This window comes from Tupaia chinensis, unplaced genomic scaffold (assembly GCF_000334495.1).
Source record: "Tupaia chinensis unplaced genomic scaffold, TupChi_1.0 Scaffold000093_1, whole genome shotgun sequence".
In the NCBI taxonomy this organism is placed as follows: domain Eukaryota; kingdom Metazoa; phylum Chordata; class Mammalia; order Scandentia; family Tupaiidae; genus Tupaia; species Tupaia belangeri.
Genome location: NW_006159555.1, coordinates 10510652 through 10530108, shown reverse-complemented (window position 1 = coordinate 10530108; position 19457 = coordinate 10510652). Strand labels below are relative to the sequence as shown.

Here is a 19457-nt window from a genome sequence, read left to right as displayed (position 1 = left end):
TTTCTTTCTTTTTTTTTTGGCTGAAGGGCATGTACACATGTCTGTGGGAGACAAAGACAGAAGGCAAATGAGAAATTACTCCCCAGAGGGGATGGCTATGCTGCAGTTCCTTCTCCTTCATTCTCTCCTCTTGGGATTTTGGCCATGCATGTACACGCAGCCAGTGTGTTTCTCAAGCTGCTGGGTCTGGGTAGCAGCTTGAAAAAAACAAACAAAAAGAAAAAAACACTGCAGTTGGCCATGTGGGATCCAGTGCCTTAGTCACCATACACCTGTTGGCTCCAGTTTTGTCTTTTTCTTCCCTTCTTTCCTCCCTTCCTCTTCATCTTTCTATTTTTTTCCTAATAGTCAGAGGTTACATTTGCTGGGGGTGGGAGGGAAGAATCCACCAATGAGACATGATCATACCACAATCCCTTTTTCTCTCTTTGTCTGTCCTGTCAGGATTTTGAACACATGTGTGCACATACTTGGTGTGGTTTTCAAACCCCAGATCCAGGAAGTAAACTGCTGTTGGCTCTGTGGGTTCTGGCTCTCTTAACTCCTATCCTATGGGGTCAGTCCTAGTTTTGCCTTTTTATGTCATGCAATTATCATACCATGCTATTGGTCCTTTTGGCTTTAGCTCTGAGACTTCTTATTTGGTTATGGGTCAGGGAAATAATGATTGTGCAGATAGGGACAGTGTGAGTGATCATAAAGCCCTTATACATGCTAGAAGAATTAAGTTAAAATTTTCAGTAAATATGAACAGAGTTTTTGTATAAATATATTTCTGGGTATACTATAGCAGCACTGCAGAAGTTAAACTGAACAGCATACACAGATTGGGATGAAGGGGTTGGCCATTAGCTTGGCCAGAAAAGGCTAAGAATCTGGTGTGTGTGTGATCATTCATCCACACAACTGGAAAGGCCTATGAAAAGTGTTTTACAATGCAAAAACTGCCACCATCCTGACCTGCTCCTGCTTTAGCTGAGATTACTTAAAATGAGTATGTATTAAAGGCTGAGATGAAGGGACCAGCAGATGGCATAATGGTTATGTTATTGGACTCCCATGTGGTCATTCGTGGTTTGAATCCCAGACCTGGTGGGTGAAAACACATACCATGTGCGTGTGTGTGCATGCCCTAAATCCTAAGGGGACAATGAAGGAGAAGGGATTGTGGTGTGGCCATCCCCCCCTGGGATTAATTTCTCACTTTCTGTCTCTCTGGTGAGCATATAGGTCCTATAACAAAAATATCTCTCTGAAAAAAAAAAAAACAAAAAAACCTGAGATGAAAAGTCATTGTTCTTTGTGATTGTTTTCCTGTAAAATCATTTAGTAGTTCAGACTGTTTAGGCTTTTAAATATTTGTTTTGGAAGTTAGTTTCGATTTTAGTTAACAAGGTTAACTTTTTAAAAAAAAAAAATAATTCTTTTGAAATGATTTCATATTTACCTGAAAGAGTAATTTATTTATTTATTTATTTGAGAGGTTTTTGCTATAGGGCACATGCACTCGCCAGACAGAGACAGGGAGACAGAAAGTGAGAAATCACCCCCCAGGGAGGATGGCCACGCCTCAATCCCTTCTCCTCCATTCTCCTCTCGGGATCTTGGGCATGCACGCACACGTGCTGGGTGGGAGTTTAAGCCACCGGATCCAGGACTCGAACTGCGGTCAACTAAACGAGAATCCAGTGACATCGCTAACTGCTGGTCCCGAGTAATTTTTTTTTTTTTTTTACTTTTCCAAGTTTTTTATTGTCGAAACCATCACAGAAAGAAACTTTAATAATTCAGTAATATGATTTTTTTTAAATAAAGGATTGAATGTAAAAAGTAACTAGAAAAGAGTTTTATGCAGAGGTGACTAATTTTACTATTTTAAAGTGTGTGTGTGTGTGTGTGTGTGTGTGTGTGTGTTTAAATTGCCAGATAAGGCATCTGCTCATGAGAGAGAGAGACAGAGACACCAACTGCTTCATTCCCCAGGGCAGGATCACACTGCAGTCTCCTTTCTTGTCAGGATTTTGGGCATGTACACATGCAACTAGTGTGTTTTTCAAGTTGGCAGGGCTGGAATTGAAACCATGGTTAGGATCCAGCTTTCTGTGCATGACATTTAACAGTTGTGCTAGCCCAAAAAATACATTTTATGTAGCTAAATACACTGTTTTCAGAACTGACAAGGATACCCTTTTAGAATTTTTAGTAAACTTTTCTTGACACCAAGTCTGGTTTTAAACCTATTTCCATATAGTTGCAATGGAAACATTGCCTTTTGTTTTTTCTTAAGAGATTTTGGCTATAGAGCTCGTGTCTTCGCCGGAGAGACAGAAAGACAGAGAGATAGAAAGCAAAAAGCTCACCCTCGCAAGTAGGAAGGTCTCCTCTCAGGATCTTGGGCACGCATACACACGTGCCCAGTGTGAGTTTTAAGCCTCTAATCTGGGACTCGAACCACTGTCAGCTATGTGAGTCCAGTGATGTAACCATTATGCCATCTGCTGGTCCCTTCATTGCTTCTTATTCTGCTTTATCTGTATTGGTTCCTTCATTTTCCCAAGGGAAAGAAAATTTAAATAAGCCATGTGGTCCCTGAGGATGGAAAGAACTTTATGTCATTTGGCCAAGGAAATGAGTCCTTTATACTATTTAATTTGGTACTTTTTTATTTATCTAACAAGAACAAGTTGTATATGGATGAGAGTCCTAAATTCAGGGCCCTTTTTTTCTCTTAGTAATATATACTTTTTCTGTTACTGTAATGCTTAAGAGCTTTATCTATTTTACCAGATTTTAGTATCTTACTCATATTTTTAGTACTCAAACAAATATAATTAACAATTGTTTGTGTTTTCCAGGCAACAGCTGAACAAATGCGTCTTGCTCAAGTGATCTTTGACAAGAATGATTCAGATTTTGAAGCTAAAGTTAAACAGGCATGTTTCTGATAAATGATACTATCATTTTCTTATCTATTATAATCTTAGCATGCTTAGAAAGATAATTCTACTAGAGATTTTATTTTACTTTTTAATTTGCCAGATAGTGTGTGCATGCATTGGAGAGACCGGGGCTGGGGGAAAGTGAGAAAGCACCTCTGATGGGGCATGGTCACCCTGCCAGCCTCTCTCTTCCGTTTCTCCCCTCTTTCCGGATTTTGGGCACACGCACACACACCTGGCATATTTCTCAAGCTGCTGGGTCTAGGATTACAATCATGCTTTTTGCCATGTGGAATCTAGCTGCCTTGACCTCTACACCACCAGCTAGCACAAGATTTTAGTTTTGAAGTATACTTTTTGCTTAATCTGAACTCCCACCTGGATATTGGATTTTTCATTTCTGATGAAATTTTATTGGAGAACAGGTGAAGGATTTGAGCATGTTTGTCTCTGACTGTAGAATCATCTTTTTTTCCCCTTAAATTTGCCAGAGGTTGTGTGCTCTTGCCAGAGGGAGATAGAGAGAGAGAAAGTACACATACACACACACCATAGGGATATGGTAATGTTTCAGTACTGTCTCCATTTCTACATCCTTTTGGGATTTGGGGCATGCAAGCAGACATCTGAGCCTGGCATGTTTTTAAGCCACTGAGTCAGGGAAAGAAAATTTAAATAAGCCATGTGGTCCCTGAGGATGGAAAGAACTTTATGTCATTTGGCCAAGGAAATGAGTCCTTTATACTATTTAATTTGGTACTTTTTTATTTATCTAACAAGAACAAGTTGTATATGGATGAGAGTCCTAAATTCAGGGCCCTTTTTTTCTCTTAGTAATATATACTTTTTCTGTTACTGTAATGCTTAAGAGCTTTATCTATTTTACCAGATTTTAGTATCTTACTCATATTTTTAGTACTCAAACAAATATAATTAACAATTGTTTGTGTTTTCCAGGCAACAGCTGAACAAATGCGTCTTGCTCAAGTGATCTTTGACAAGAATGATTCAGATTTTGAAGCTAAAGTTAAACAGGCATGTTTCTGATAAATGATACTATCATTTTCTTATCTATTATAATCTTAGCATGCTTAGAAAGATAATTCTACTAGAGATTTTATTTTACTTTTTAATTTGCCAGATAGTGTGTGCATGCATTGGAGAGACCGGGGCTGGGGGAAAGTGAGAAAGCACCTCTGATGGGGCATGGTCACCCTGCCAGCCTCTCTCTTCCGTTTCTCCCCTCTTTCCGGATTTTGGGCACACGCACACACACCTGGCATATTTCTCAAGCTGCTGGGTCTAGGATTACAATCATGCTTTTTGCCATGTGGAATCTAGCTGCCTTGACCTCTACACCACCAGCTAGCACAAGATTTTAGTTTTGAAGTATACTTTTTGCTTAATCTGAACTCCCACCTGGATATTGGATTTTTCATTTCTGATGAAATTTTATTGGAGAACAGGTGAAGGATTTGAGCATGTTTGTCTCTGACTGTAGAATCATCTTTTTTTCCCCTTAAATTTGCCAGAGGTTGTGTGCTCTTGCCAGAGGGAGATAGAGAGAGAGAAAGTACACATACACACACACCATAGGGATATGGTAATGTTTCAGTACTGTCTCCATTTCTACATCCTTTTGGGATTTGGGGCATGCAAGCAGACATCTGAGCCTGGCATGTTTTTAAGCCACTGAGTCTGGAATTTAAACCATGTAGTTGACCATGAGGGATCTGGCTCCCTCAACTACTAGCTTTATAGGGCTGACCATATAATCTTGCTTGAGTTACTAGTATTTTACATGCATGACACGTGTGAATGAACAGTGATATTTTTTATGCCTGTACATAGAAAGTATATTTAACATTTGGCATATTCTCAGGAAATTGTTTAATGTTAGAGAAGAATTGAATTGCCTTTTCAAATATTGGTATGATTTTAAAGTTTTTTTTTTTTTAAGTATAAAATTAAGTTTTAGAGCAGTGTTTTCATTAAAAACATTAAAAAAAGGCCAGCAGGTGGCATAGAGGTTAAGGTGGCTAGATCTCACACATGGCTGACTGCATGATTCAAGTCCTGGACCTGGCAGCTTAAAAACACTGGGCGTGTGTGCATTCATGCCTAAAATCCTAGAGGTAAATGGAGGAAAAGGGGTTGTGGGAGACATGGCCATCCTCCCAGGGGGTGATTACTTTTTTTTTTTTTTTAAGAGAGATTTTTGTCATAGGCTACATGTTCTCACCAGAGAGACAGAAAGTGAGAAATCTCCCACCCCTCCCAACACTCCCCAGGGGTAATGACCACTCCACAGTCTCTTCTCCTCCATTGTTCTCTCGGGATTTTGGGCTTTCATGCACATGCACCTGGAATGAGTTTCAAGCTGCCGGTCTGGGACTTAAACTATGGTTGACCATGTGTGAATCCAGTAATGTAACCATTATTACCATCTGTTGGTCCCATTATTATTTACTTTCTCTGGTGAGTGAAATGCCCTATACCAAACTAAAAAACCAACCACATAAAAAACTTTAACAAGAGGTCTTTTTGACAAAATAGTCTTTTTTGGGGGAGGGAGAGAGGTTTTTGTTACAGGGTGCGTGCACTCGCCAGAGAGACAGAGGCAGAGAGACAGAAAGCCAGAAATCACCCCTCCGGGGGGGGGGTATTTTCCCTTCTCCTCTCGGGATCTTGGGCACACACGCACATGCGCCCGGTGCGAGTTTAAGCTACTGGGTCTGGGGCTCAAACTGCAGTCAGCTACATGGGTGTTCAGCAACATAGCCATTACACTAACTGCTGGTCCCAGAATTTCACTTTTGAGACTTTAGGGTATTATAACTATTAATGTATACGCGGAGTATTCTAATTCAGGCATTGATAACCAACATAGAAGATAGTGTCTTGGGACCAGCAGATGGTGTAATGTGTGTGCATGCATGTCCAAAATCCCAAGAGGAGAACGGAGGAGAAGGGATTGTAGTGTAGCCATCCCCTTGGGGGGGGGGGGTGATTTTTTGCTTTATATCTCTCTGTCTCTCTAACAAGCACACATGCCTATAGTAAAAAACATGTCTCTCTCTAAAAAAAATAAAGAATGAAAATAGTGTCCCTGTGTAAAGCATTGAACTGGATTTTTTGCACATGGTTGACCACATACTCAAATAGTTCCACTTAGTGTTTTATAAGTTTGGGAATCTTATATATATATATATATATATATTTAGGTTCTTAATCCTGGATATTCTGATAATGTTGAAATGTACTTATGTATGTGATCATTAATAATATGATATTTGGTCAATTTGGAGGACTGCTGATTTGTAGTTTGACTGCTAGTATAGTTAAAGGAACTTGGGATGGCCACAAGGAAAATACAACAAAGCAAAAGAAATAAGCTTCCTCTCATGGTCTGGAAGGGGTCATCTTCATGTAGAAGGAGTGTCTAATTTGTGTATTTTAAGAAGAATCTCAAGATTAATATCTAGTTCCTTTTTTGGCTCTCCTTAACCATTTTCTGGCATTTTGAATAGCTTATGGAAGTGACGGGGAAAAACCAGGATGAATGCATAGTGGCCCTACATGACTGCAATGGAGATGTGAACAAAGCTATCAACATATTGCTGGAAGGGAATTCTGACACGGTAAGTATTATTGATTGATTTGCAGTGCAAAGATATCTCTCTAATTCCATATCACATTTCCAATTTCACCTTTTCATTGGGGGGTTGGGGTGGAGGGGATTATGGGTGCCATTCCATATTTGTTTTAAGTTCCAGAAAAAACACTAATCTGAAATGACTGTTTTTGTTATGTGTGGTTTCTTCATGAAATCGTAGAATTTGAAGATTCGAAAGAGAACATGGTGATCTACTCCAGCCTTAAACAGTTTCCAAAATTCTCTGGGCCTGTGGACATTTTCACCACCTGAAAAACTTCTCTTGGCTCCACTGCTCATGTTTCTTCATCTCAGTCGTCACCTCTAACTACTCCTTATATCTTTATACTAATAGAAAACCAGGTTTCGTTGGTATATCTGTTTGCTTATGTGTGAATGTTCTATAGAGACATCCATGTAACAGATTGGCAGACCTATTTGTAAAATAAGAGTATTGGTTTTTGAACCCTTAATTAAAGTTTGGTGAATGTGCAGGTAGCTATAGAAGAGCTCATCCTTTTGATTCAATAAGGATGCAATTAAGGCCATACCAGGCAATTGTCAGCCCTAATTTTTTTATTTCTGTGTGGAGATTATATAGTATTTATTTTATATTTTTAAATTGAGCACACGTCACGGAGCAAATTTAAACAAAGAATTCTTCTCAAAGAGAGTACAAAGATGAACATTTCAAATATTTCTTGGTGGGTAAACGTTTAGGTTAAATCATATTTTCATTGTTAGAGACAGGCATGGTAGAAATTAATTGCCATGTGATGATATTGAATCGTAAATGATTATCTTAGGTGATGTGAAATAAACAAAATAAATATTGTTAGTCTAAAAATTTGTTACTTTGGAGAATATTTCACTGAGTAGCAATATCTATAGGTAAAATCCCATGCAAACGAATGCTCGGTCCATATAGTAAACCACCAAATGTGTGAATTCATAGGGAAAACATTCCGTGTTAAATGATAAAAATGTTGAGAAGTTTTTGTTTGCTGGCATTTAGTGAAATATGTACATTATAAAATATGGGAAATCTGTTTACCTGATTGCTAATGGATGTGGCATAGAATGGCTCTCAGTTATTTATTAATTTTGACAGGGAGTTTGTGTGCTTACTAGAGACAGAGGGAGGAAGAGAAAGCACCCCCCATGGGGAATGTTCACACTGCAATTCCTTCTCCATTTTTCATTCAGCAATTGGGATTTGGGGTGTACAGTGCTTAGCATGTTTCTCAAACTGCTAGGTCTGGGACTCAAACTATGGAGTTAGCCATTTTAAATCCTTAACCACCAGGCCATTTAACCTGCCTCTCAGTTGTTTTTAAAGTAAAAGGAAGAACTTAACTGTCCTCTTTTTTGGAGAGGTTTTTGCTATAGGGCACGTGCGCTCGCCCGAGTGATAGAAAGAGACAGAGAGACAGAAAGCGAGAAATCACTTCCCAGGGGGAATGGCCATGCCGCAGTCTCTTCTACATTCGGCCATGCCGCAATCTCTTCTACATTCTTCTCTCGGGATCCTGGGCATGCACGCACGCGTGCCCAGCGTGAGTTTAAGCCACCAGGTCCGGGACTCGAACCGCAGTCGACTATTTGGGAGTCCAGCGACATAGCCATTACACTAACTGCTGGTCCCTCTTCTTTATTTATTATTTATTATTATTATTATTATTTTTCAATGCTGCCTGGTCTGGTACTTGTACTGCATAGTTAGTCTTGTGGGACCCAGCAGCCTTAACTTTCTGCTCTCTACTGGTCCCTGCCCTTCTTTAAAAAAAAATTATTTAATTTTATTTATTTTTTATTATTCTTTAATTTCATGAGAGAGAGAGAGAGAGAAGAAACAAGCTGCCAGTCCAGGACTCAAACTGTAATTGACTATGTGGGAGTCCATTGCCTTAACCACCACACAACCTGTTGGCCCTGGTGCCTGCCCTCTTTAAAAAGAATTTCTAGGGGGCCAGCAGATGGTGTGGTAGTTAAGGGTGCTGGACTCCCACATGGCTGAAAACGGTTCAAGTCGCGGACCTGGAGGCTTGCTTTCTCACCCCTCCCCCCCACTCTGTCCTTCTCTGGTCAAATTGAAATAAAATTAAATAATTCTAAAAAAAGAAAGTTTGAAGTTAAAAAAAAAAAGAATTTCTAAATCTGTAACTGGTGGGCTCTTCTTTATTTATGGTAGAAATAGGCAGGGTACTTTTTTTGTTGTTGCTGCCTTTACTTTACCTCCAACAGATTTCATTCTTTTTCCACAGTAGTTAGGTAAATTTTTTATCTTCTCTATTTTTTTTAAAAGTTAATTTATCTTTTCATCAGAAAAAGGCCTAGAAATAGCATCAAAGAAAGACACACACCTTCAACAAGATTCATGCTTTTACACCCACACCCTTCTATCTGCTTTTAGCTAGGTCGGGTGATGGGCTCAGACACTTGTCAGATGTTCACAAGTCAACCCAGGAACCAAACCCTGAGCTTCTGTCTTCTAGTATTGCTTACAGAACATTGTGTTCCTATTGTACCAATGTAGTTGGGCCTTGAAAAGTCTTTTTTTCTTTCTTTATTTTAATTCAGATTTTTGCCATAGGACACATATACTTACCAGAGAAAAACAGAGATGGGGGGAACATGAGAAATCACTACCTAGGTGGTGATGGCCAAGCCACAGTCTTTTTCCGTTCTCCTTTGGGGATTTGGGGATTTTGGGCACACACACACACACACACACACACACACACACACACACCTGGCATGTTTTCAAGCAGCAGTGTCTGGGGTTCTAACCTAGGTGTTGGTCATGTGGGATCCAGCATCTTAACCACCACACTATCTGCTGGCCCAGGCTTTGAAAGGTCTTAAACATCAGGTTCTGTGTTTTATAGAAACTTAATTCCTCATTTGGGATTGAACTCTAAGGAGGTGGTTCTGGGCTACATTTTAGGAAGGAAAGTTGAAATGTTACATAAATATTGTCTGTTAGTTACCCTTTGAATAGAATAATTTTATACTGGGGGCCATATCTGACTGACTGTTTTCTCCAAAGATCCAAAAATAGCTGATTAGGGTCTGAATATATTCTCAAAAGAGTATGCTTAATTGAAGATGAGTGGGTTGTGAGGTATAGGGAGAGGCAGGGGAAAGTTTGAAACCATGGTTTGTTTAGGATCTTTTTGTAGTACATCTTGTCTTTCATACTATGTGTCATATCTTTTGCGTAGTTGCTATCTGCAGTAGCCATGGCTAATCAGCTGTAATGACTGTCTTGGATTGGGGTAGTTAATTGGATTGGGCATGAAAGAATGTTAACATGGGTTTTTAAGAGCATGAACATTAAGGATAAGACATGAAGGCACACAAGTTTTGTCATATTGGCTAACCTTATTCTGTGCTAGTATCTTCTTAAATAAAATTACTTTGAAAAAAGTGTTAAGTGAAATTGTTCATGATTTTTTTCCTAGAGATTTTTGCTATAGAGTGCATATGCTTGCCGGAGAGACAGAGAGATAGAAAGTGAGAAATTACCCCCCAGAGGAAATTGCTCCACTGCATTCCCTTCTCCTCCATTCTCCTCTTGGGATTTTGAGCACATACGCACACACATCTGGCATGAGTTTTAAGCTGCCAGGTCTATGACTCAATTTGTGGTCCACCATGTGGGAGTCCAGTGCCTTAACTCCTGGCCCCTGTTCATGATAATTTTAAGGATGAGTTTTTCTTGTGTAAGAATAATTGTCACAAAAGAAAATATTGAACATGAATTTTTTTCTTTTATCATAATGTTTTGTTTGGGTGACAAAATTGTTTTGAAGTGTCAGTCCTTTGCATTAATGCACTTATTTGTTTCTAGTAACTTGTTTGTCTTGGTAGTTTGGCAAAGCTTAAGAGCCAGGAGAATAATTTTGGACAGTTGGTCTTGAACATGGTGTTTCTTAATTACTAAATGTGATGTGTGGATGGAATTTTTTTTAGATTTCCTTCAAACCCATTCAGCAAGTAGCAAAATACAGATGGCAAAAGTTGCTAGAGGTTCTTTTGGAAATTATTTGATTCAATTTGAAAACTGTGCATGCATGCTGACTGTTGTCCAAAATATATGCTAATATATCTAATATTTCCTGTGGTGTTACTAAAAGGATCATACCCCAGTTCTCTCCACAAATAAGTACTAGTTAATGTTTGTAGAGCTCACAAGCCAAGTCTTGCTCAAGGGGTATTCTTTGCTGAATGAAATGGGGTAGGATGTTTTTCATTTTCAAATGTTTTCATAGAAAGCAGGCCTCTTTTTGCTTTCTATTTTTTTGGAGAGGTTTTTGCTATAGAGCACATGCGCTCACCGGAAAGACAGAGAGTTTAAACCACCAAGTCTGGGACTCGAACCACGGTCAACTATGTGGGAGTCCAGTGACATAGCCATTATGCGAATTGCTGGTCCCAAAAGCAGACCTCTTTATAACAGTTGAACAGTTGATATCTTGTGCCTCGCTGTGCAAAGACATGTATGTGTGTGTGTGTGTGTGTGTGTATACATCTTGTGCTAACTCTACTGTGTATAATTTTCTGGAGTCTTTGGAATTTACTTCTTTTTATTATTTATTTATTTTTGAAATTTCCCAGGGGACATGTGTGCTTTTCAGAGTCAACTAAGATAGAGACAGGAAGAAGGGAGGCAGTACCCTCCCCAGTGGAGTTTGATCACACACAATCTCTTTTCCTCCACTTTTCCATCCTGTTGGGATTTTGGGCCTGCATGCATATATTCCTGGAATGTTTTTCAAGCCAATGGAGTCAACATTCAAACTGTGGTGGGCCATGTGAGATCCATCTTCCTTAACCACTAGGCAGTAGTGCTGCCCCTAGATTTCACTTTGTCTTGCAAAGCTAAGAGGACCAATTCTATCTTACACAGTTCATTATGTTTTTCATATTCACATATGTAATCAAGTCAGTTTATATATTGTGGGATTGTTTTCCCTTTGGCATACTTTTTTTTTCGTTTTTGAGAGGTTTTTGCTATAGGGCACATGTGCTCGCCTGCCAGAAAGACAGAGAGAGACAGAGAGACAGAAAATGAGATATCAACCCCCAAGGGGGATGGCCACTGTGCAGTCCCTTCTCCATTCTCCTCTCGGGATCTTGAGCATGCATGCACACACACCTGGCACGAGGTTAAGCCACTGAGTCCAGGACTCAAACCGTGGTCAACTACATGGGAGTCCAGAGACATAGCCATTATGCCAACTGTTGGTTTCCCCTTTGGCATACTAAAGTACATATTAGAATAGATAGTGTTTAGGGCCAGCAAGTGATGTGATGGTTTAGGTACTGGAATTCCCACGTGTTCGACCGCGATTTGAGTCCTGGTCCTGGCAGCTTACTTTCCCACTCTCTCTCTCTGTCCTCTGGCAAAACTAATGTGGAAAAAAAAGTAATAATAATAAATTAATTAATAAAATAAATAATTTTGTAAAACCAAAAGAATAGTGTCCTAAATTAGATATTTTTGGAATTCTCATTTCCCCCGTTGCTATTTTCTAGAAAGAACTTTTGCATAATTTTCACATTATTTTCTTTGAATAAAGGCATAGAATTAAAAGTGATGGTCCAGAGAGTGGCTCGCATTGCTAGGTAGCCTTCTAAGATGGAGAAAAGAGATGCTTGTTCACCAGAACTATATGAAAATGTTTCATTATTTAGCTAAGAGGTAGAAAGTAACTTGTTTTAATTCTCCCCCACCAAACGCATTATTTTATACCTACTTAAATATGTAATTTCATCTGCTTTGCTTGAGTTCAAAATATCTAATTAGGAAAAAAGTGTTTTGAAGGTGACTTATGCCATTCTGAAAATAATTGAACTGTATCATTTGACTTTAAGTTTACTAATTTTCAGTATTTACTTTTATTTAGCTATACATTGTTAGTGCTTTCTGAACTTTTTAAAAACAGCTTAATGGTTATTAGTTATTTTGTAACTGACTCCTTTCAAACTCCTTGTGAAATAAGGTAAATTATGAAAAAGCAAATAGAAAACTATGTGCCAATTTTGGAATTTCCCAGTAATGTATCTTGTTTGCTGTTCTTACGTTCATGCATATTGAAGAATGTAGTAACTGTTTCTCAACTTTTGACTTCTCAGGAAATAGATGGGCATCCCTAACAGATTTCCTATGACATGATCCTCCCCCAGCCTTAGGCATTTCCAGATCATGAGGGCACATATTCCTGTGTATTCAGGAAATCTTCTAGACACAAACCTGGAACCCCACCTACAGAGTGCTGTGTTACTGCTCTTCCACTGGCTGGACCCAGCATTTTTCCCTTTTAATTAATAGTGGGCATGCACGCTCGCTAGAGTGAGACAGACACAGAGAAATAGAGGGAGAGGGAGTAAGTACCATATCCCCAATGAGGTGGAGTTACATTATAGTCCTTTCTTCACTTCTTCCTCCTGTCACTATTTTGAGTGTCTACACACATACACGCGTGGCTGCTATTTATCAGGCCAGTAGTGCTTTGATTCGAACTGTGGTCAGCCCTGTGGGCCAACCACTAGGCTGTAAGGGTGGGCCATGGACCCAGTTATTATTGTATGATTGTGATGATTGGATTTGATGTTGACTTTGGAGAAGTTGGAGAGCATTGGCTATATAAATCATTTGACTCCTCAATAGAACAACATCTTGAGGTTGAAATTTGGGGCACTTAATTTTTTTTTTTTCTTCTTTTTTTGGAGAGGTTTTTGCTATAGGACTCATGTGCTCGCCAGACAGAGAGACAGAAAGTGAGAAATCACCCCCCAGGGGGGAGGGCCACGCGGCAATCCCTTTTCCTCCGTTCTCCTCTCGGGATCTTGGGCATGCATGCACACACGTCCGGTGTGAGTTTAAGCCACCCGGTCCGGGACTCGAACCGCGGTTGACTACATGGGAGTCCAGCGACATAGCCATTACACTAACTGCTGGTCTCAGGCACTTAATTTTAAAAAATGCACAATTTTTAGTAGTTTACCATTTTTTGGATTATTTGGATATTTGCACAGGGAAAGTTATATTTCTGCAGCTCTTTGTAAATCATTGTAAGTAATTTTGTAGTCTTCAAATCATTAACTAGTGGGTTTAAGGCCTACTACTGAAATAGGTAGGGTGTCTTTAACCCTGAGTCAACACAGGAAAGGGCTCTGTGACAGGAAAACATATAGTATGTTGTCACGTCACAAATAGTAATTATTTGTGCTCTGAATAGCAATAGGAGCTGTCTGTATCATCAAGAAAGTAGAACTATATGGAAAGTAACTAAAATGATAGGCAAATGAGCTGCAAATTGTGGGTAATTAGAGACATACATGAACTCTCTAATTATACACAGTTTGAATGTCAACTCTGAATATCATCACTTCTTTTTGATAGACTTCATGGGAGACCGTAGGGGGGAAGAAGAAGAATTTTGGAAAAGAAAGTTCAGAAAACAAAGAGAATAGAGAGAAGAGAAGTGAGAGAGAAGCAAATCGTGGACGAGGAAACAACAACCGGAAGGGAAGAGGTGGCAATCGTGGGAGAGAGTGTAAGTACAAACTTTTCTTCTCTACTTTTTTTTTTAATAAGTTTTCATACATTTGAAATGTCATTTAAGTTCTAAATAAAGGGAAGTGGAACAGGTTTGAAAGCCCATATATTCTTAAAAGTTAAAAAGACTAATTCAACGAATGTGATAAATCTACTTTCTCATGAGCACAAAATATGTGTCAATAGTTAATAGTAGCAGTTAGCTGCACCTGAGTAGTTCTTTAGAACCTTTGATGTAATTTGTTTCCAGCACTTCTCTGGGCTGTAGATAGTTAATTGTGTTGATGTCTTAAGACTATCTTCTGTGATGAATCAAGTGCATTCTTTAATTTTAGGATGGATGTGTGTGTTTGGAGGTTTGAGTCCATTAATTGATAAATACAGCTGTTTTTTTTCTTATCCATTTAGATTCAATATAGGCAAGGCTGAGATTAAGAGGATAATTGTTGAATGGACAAGATTTTCTCAATAGAGTACGTTAGATCCAGGTTTTGGCATCCTTTGCCCAAACAGCGCTGACAACTGTGCAGATGTACTGAAGTAATAACTAAATTAGAATGAATAAAATGTAAATATTTAACATCTCTAGAGACTTTTGGTAGCTCTTCTACTATAGAGTGGATACTGTTATATATATACAGTAATGAATAAAACAGGTAAAAATCTTTGCCCTCCTAAAATTTATTTATTTTTTTAAAAACCTATTTCTTCCATGAGTGAAAGAGAGACAGCACTCCCAACACTGTGATCCACTCCCGGTCTTAGCCAGCCCTGGATTGAGGGCATGACAGAGACAGAAAGAGAAAGCACTTCTCCTCCATCCCCCCGCCTGCAGTGAGGTCTGGTCATGCTGTATTCCTTTTCTCCTCCACTTTTCTACCCAGTCAGGATCTTGCCCATGTGCACAACTGTATTAGGTGTGTGTTTGATGCTGCCGCGGCTGGGACTCAAACCATGTGAGAGCTGGCTCCCACTGCACAGCTCTTAACCATTACGCTAAGAGCCTGGCCCATAAATTTTATCTTTCTTTTTTTAAAAGGTTTTTGCCATAGGGTGCATGCACTCACTGGAGAGAGAGACAGAGAGGGAAAGTGAATAATCGTCCCCTGGGAGGATGGCCACACCATAATCCCTCCTCCTCTGTTCTCTCAGTATTCTAGGCATGCACACACATGGACCTAGCATGACTTTCAAGCCACAAAATCTGGAAATTGAACCATGGTCAGCCATGTGTGTGTCTAGTGCCTTGACTACTGCAGTACCTGCTGGCCCCTAAAATTTCTATTTTTTTCAAAAAAAAAAATTTGCTAGAGGGCATGTGCACTCATATGAGAGAGAGAGAGAGAGTTCCACCCACCTCCCTGTGGGATCACTGTGCCACAATCTCTTCCCCTTTCTTCCTTTTGATATTTTTTGACCATGTGCATACATGTACCTGGCATGTTTTTCAAACTACCAGTTCCAGGACTTGACCCTACCCGGTCAGCCATGTGGGATGCAACTGCCTTAACTGTCATGTTACTAGATGTCTCAAAACTTATCTTTTGGGGGCCAGCAGGTAGCATAGTGGTTAAGGTGACTGGACTCCCACATGGCTGACTATGGTTCGAGTCCTGAACCAAGCAGCTTGTTTTTTCACTTTCCCTCTCTCTGGTCAACTTCAAAATAAAACAAAATAAAGACAACAAATAAATAAAGAATCTTTAAGGAAGATGGGAGTGAGATGTAACAATAAAGAAAGTAAGATATTTGATGTTATTATAACATTTTAGGATATAATGTAGAAATTTTGCAAGAGGGAGGAAAAAAGCAGAGAGGCAAGGATAACTGAAGAGATTTGACAAATTTAAATTGATTGGCCACAGAAGCCCTTATTAAGAACTAGGACCAGCAGTTAGCATAATGGCTATGTCGCTGGACTCCCATGTAGTCGACCGCGGTTCGAGTCCCGGACCTGGTGGCTTAAACTCACGCCTGGCGTGTGTGCGGGTGTGCCCAAGATCCTGAGAGTAGAATGGAGGAGAAGGGATTGCGGCGTGGCCATCCCCCCTGGGGGTGATTTCTCACTTTCTGTCTCTCTGTCTCTCTCTGTCTGTCTGGCAAGTGCACGCGCCCTATAGCAAAAACTTCTCCAAAAAAAAAAAAGAACTTATATGAGTTTAGCTCTTAAAGAGGTGAGGGGAACTAGCCATGCCAGTGTCTCTCATAAAAATTTTTGTTCTACATAGAGTCATTAATGCCAACATATAGGTGGAGAAAAGATTGTTGAAATCTTTCAAACACCATCTAGGAAAATCTGTCTCTAGGGCTTCAGTTTTTCCAAGGACTCTCTCTTTGGTGCTGCTATTTTGCTATTCTTTGTGTTTTTAGGCTTCGAACTTAATTGATGAACAAATGCTGTTGGGTATCACATGGTTGCATAACGAAGGATTTTTTTTTTTAATTTTTGACAAAATAATTATTTTATTATTATTATTATTATTATTTTATTTTTTTAATTCACCAGAGAGAGGAAGAGAGAGGGAAAATGAGAAGGCAAGCCACTGGGTCCACAACTCAGATTGCAATCAGTTATTTGGAATTCTAGTGCCTTAACCACCATGCTACCTGCTGGCCCCACGAAGGCAGTTTTTTGAAGCAAAATATTTGAGAGAGGACAAATCCCTATTGAAGAAATATCAGGGGCTAGGTAGTGACAAAGCTGCAAAACACGATGCACTGTGAGGCTGACGCACATGAAAATGTTCCCACTTCACATGGCACCTCCTTTGCCATGCACAGTTCCATCATCTGGGCTGGCTGAGGGTGGGGGTAGACTGGGGCCTTAAGACCTTGTAAGGGGTGCTGTCTTTCTCTTCTTGTCTCTATCTCGCTCATGAAAGAAGTAAATGATCTTAAAAAGGAAGAAAGAAAAAAATTAATTTTTTTCTTTTTTCAGAATTTTTACATGTGAATTTAGCAGATTACATTGTCATTCAGGTTTTTTTTTTTTTTTTTGCTATAGGGCAGGTATACTGCCAGAGAGACAGAGAGACAACAAATATGAAATTACCCCCTAGGGAGATGGCCATGCCACAGTCCCTTCTCCTCCATTCTCCTCTGGGATCTTGGGCACACATGCACACGTGCCTGGCGTGAGTTGAACTCTGGGTCTGAGACTTACACTGTAGTCAAGTCCAACGATGTAACCATTGCACCATCTGTTGGTCCCTGTTGTTCAGTGTTTAAGCCAGTTTTGTTTTTAGTTTTGCTGTTTGTTGTTTTTGTTTAAATTTTAGCCTGTTTTTAGTCTTGGTCATTCTGTCCTTGTCTTTAATAGGTATCTAGTAAGGTTATTTATAAAAGTTTTGGAAATGAAAAGTAGATATTCCTGCTCTTTATTATTTTTTCTTTAGTAAGAAGTGAAGAGAATGGAGTCGATTGCAATCAAGGGGACAAACCTTCAGACCGAAACAAGAGAGTCCGTAGTAGAGGTAAGCCAAAATAAGAAGTTTCCCATTACAGACATGAAGACAGGCTGTTGCTTTATAGGGCTGTGACTAGGGGTGGCAATGTATATTCTGAAAGAATGCTTGATCTTCTGAAATTTGATTATTTGCTTTCTAATGCCTTAGACTAAAGTGTTTACATTATATCAATTTTTTTAAATTTGATACTATGATTTTGTTTATTTATTTATTTTTTGAAAATATTATATTTAACTTTATTGTTATTATTATTTTCCAGTTTGATCAGACAGAGAGAGAGAGAGTAAGGAAGCAAGCCACCAGGTCCAGAACTTGAACTGTGGTTGGCCTTGCAGGAGTCCAGTGCCATTAGCCACCACGCCATCTGCCAGCCCCTATGACTTTATTTTTTTTAACTTGCCAGAGGCCACGTGTGCTCACTGAGAGAGACCAAGAAGAGAGGGGAAAGTGAGAAAGCAGCCTCTGTGGGTGGATAACCCTATTGCTGTCCCTTCTCCATTTTTTTCTTGGAATTTGGGGCATGTACACACATGCACCTGGTGTGATTTTAAGCTGCTGGGCTCTGGACTTCAGGAACTTGGTTGGCCATGAGGGATCTAGCTACCTCAACCACCATAGCACCTGCTGGCCCATTTCATTGTTTGTTTTTGTTTTTTTTTTAAAAAGGATTTGGACGTGGCAGAGGAAGAGGAGCAGGAAAATTCTCAACCCAAAGCATGGGGTAAGTCACAGCTGTTCTATTTTTGTGGTTATTTTCCCTGATTTTTGGACCAGTTTTCTGTCCTCTATGTTGTGCTAAATTTATTTTTCCTGGTGAATCACATGTTATTTTTTTATTCTTAAAAGAGTTTAGTAATGTCGGGGCCAGTAGATGGCATGGTGTTTAAGGTGCTGGACTCCCACTTGGCTGACGGGGGTTAAAGTCCTGGACCTGGCGGCTTGCTTTCTCACTTCTCCTCACCCCCCACCCTGTCCCTGTCTGTCAAATTAAAACAAACAAATAAATAAATAAAGTTAAATAAACTGATTATTTTTATAAAAAGTGTTTAGTAACGTGAAATATTGGGTTGTCAAAAAAGTCATGATGCATATTTACATAGAAAAAAATACTTCGTGACTTTTCCGATGACTCAGTAGTACAAATGGAGTTGATTTTTCAATAGCATTAGAGAAGAGTTTCTAGCATTAGCATTGTTGACATTTTGGGTTGGATAATACTTTATTGGGGTGGTGGAGAATTCTGTACATTGTAGGGTGTTTAGTAGCATCCTTCCCCCTTCTTACCTTCTCCCCTCCTTACTACATCCCAGTTGTGCCCTTCCTGAAGTTGTGACAGTAAAAATGTTTACAGACACTGTCAAATGTTTCCTAAAAGCAGGATGGAGAATCACTCCTAGTTGAAATATCACTCCTAAGAGCTAAGTTAGTAAGTCCAGCAATTGTCTTTAAATGCTAATTAAATGTAATGCTTATTCATGTAAAAATCATATATTTTTCCCTGAATTATAATAGTGAAGGATGAGCATTCTAAATAGGTGTTGTAGTCAATAGTTTGCTTATTTATTCTGGGTGCTCCCACTGGGTTTTTAGAAAAAGTTATTTTACACATCCTATGGAAGCCCTGGAAGAAAACTGGTTTTAGGAAAAGCCCTCTGTCTCTTCATAGCTTCAGGGCACCAGTCTTGGAGTTAGTGCAGTCTGGGTGAGGGCACCCCTCTGTTTTTCACTTTAGCTCCCTATAAAGAAAGAGACATGTAACATAGGGAACAAAATGTCAGGGGCACTTAAACATATAAGCCCAGACCATTAGCTTTAGATTATTTTGTGGA

General features: G+C 39.4%; 1 protein-coding gene across 4 annotated transcripts in view; it reads left to right on the top strand.

Annotated features, from left to right (window-relative positions):
• UBAP2 (ubiquitin associated protein 2) overlaps positions 1–19457 on the top strand; it is a 118037-nt gene that overhangs the window by 39576 nt on the left and 59004 nt on the right. For 2 of the 4 annotated variants that reach the window (XM_006143110.2, XM_006143109.2), the window contains exons 1-5: positions 3894–3974; positions 6470–6580; positions 14006–14159; positions 17557–17634; positions 18295–18349. In XM_006143110.2, the coding sequence (XP_006143172.1) occupies positions 3912–3974; positions 6470–6580; positions 14006–14159; positions 17557–17634; positions 18295–18349 (461 nt within the window). In that variant the 5' untranslated portion in view covers positions 3894–3911. Of the gene's footprint in view, positions 1–2855; positions 2934–3893; positions 3975–6469; positions 6581–14005; positions 14160–17556; positions 17635–18294; positions 18350–19457 lie in introns of those variants that run through there. The other 2 variants (XM_006143113.2, XM_006143111.3) reach the window with 2 other exon arrangements.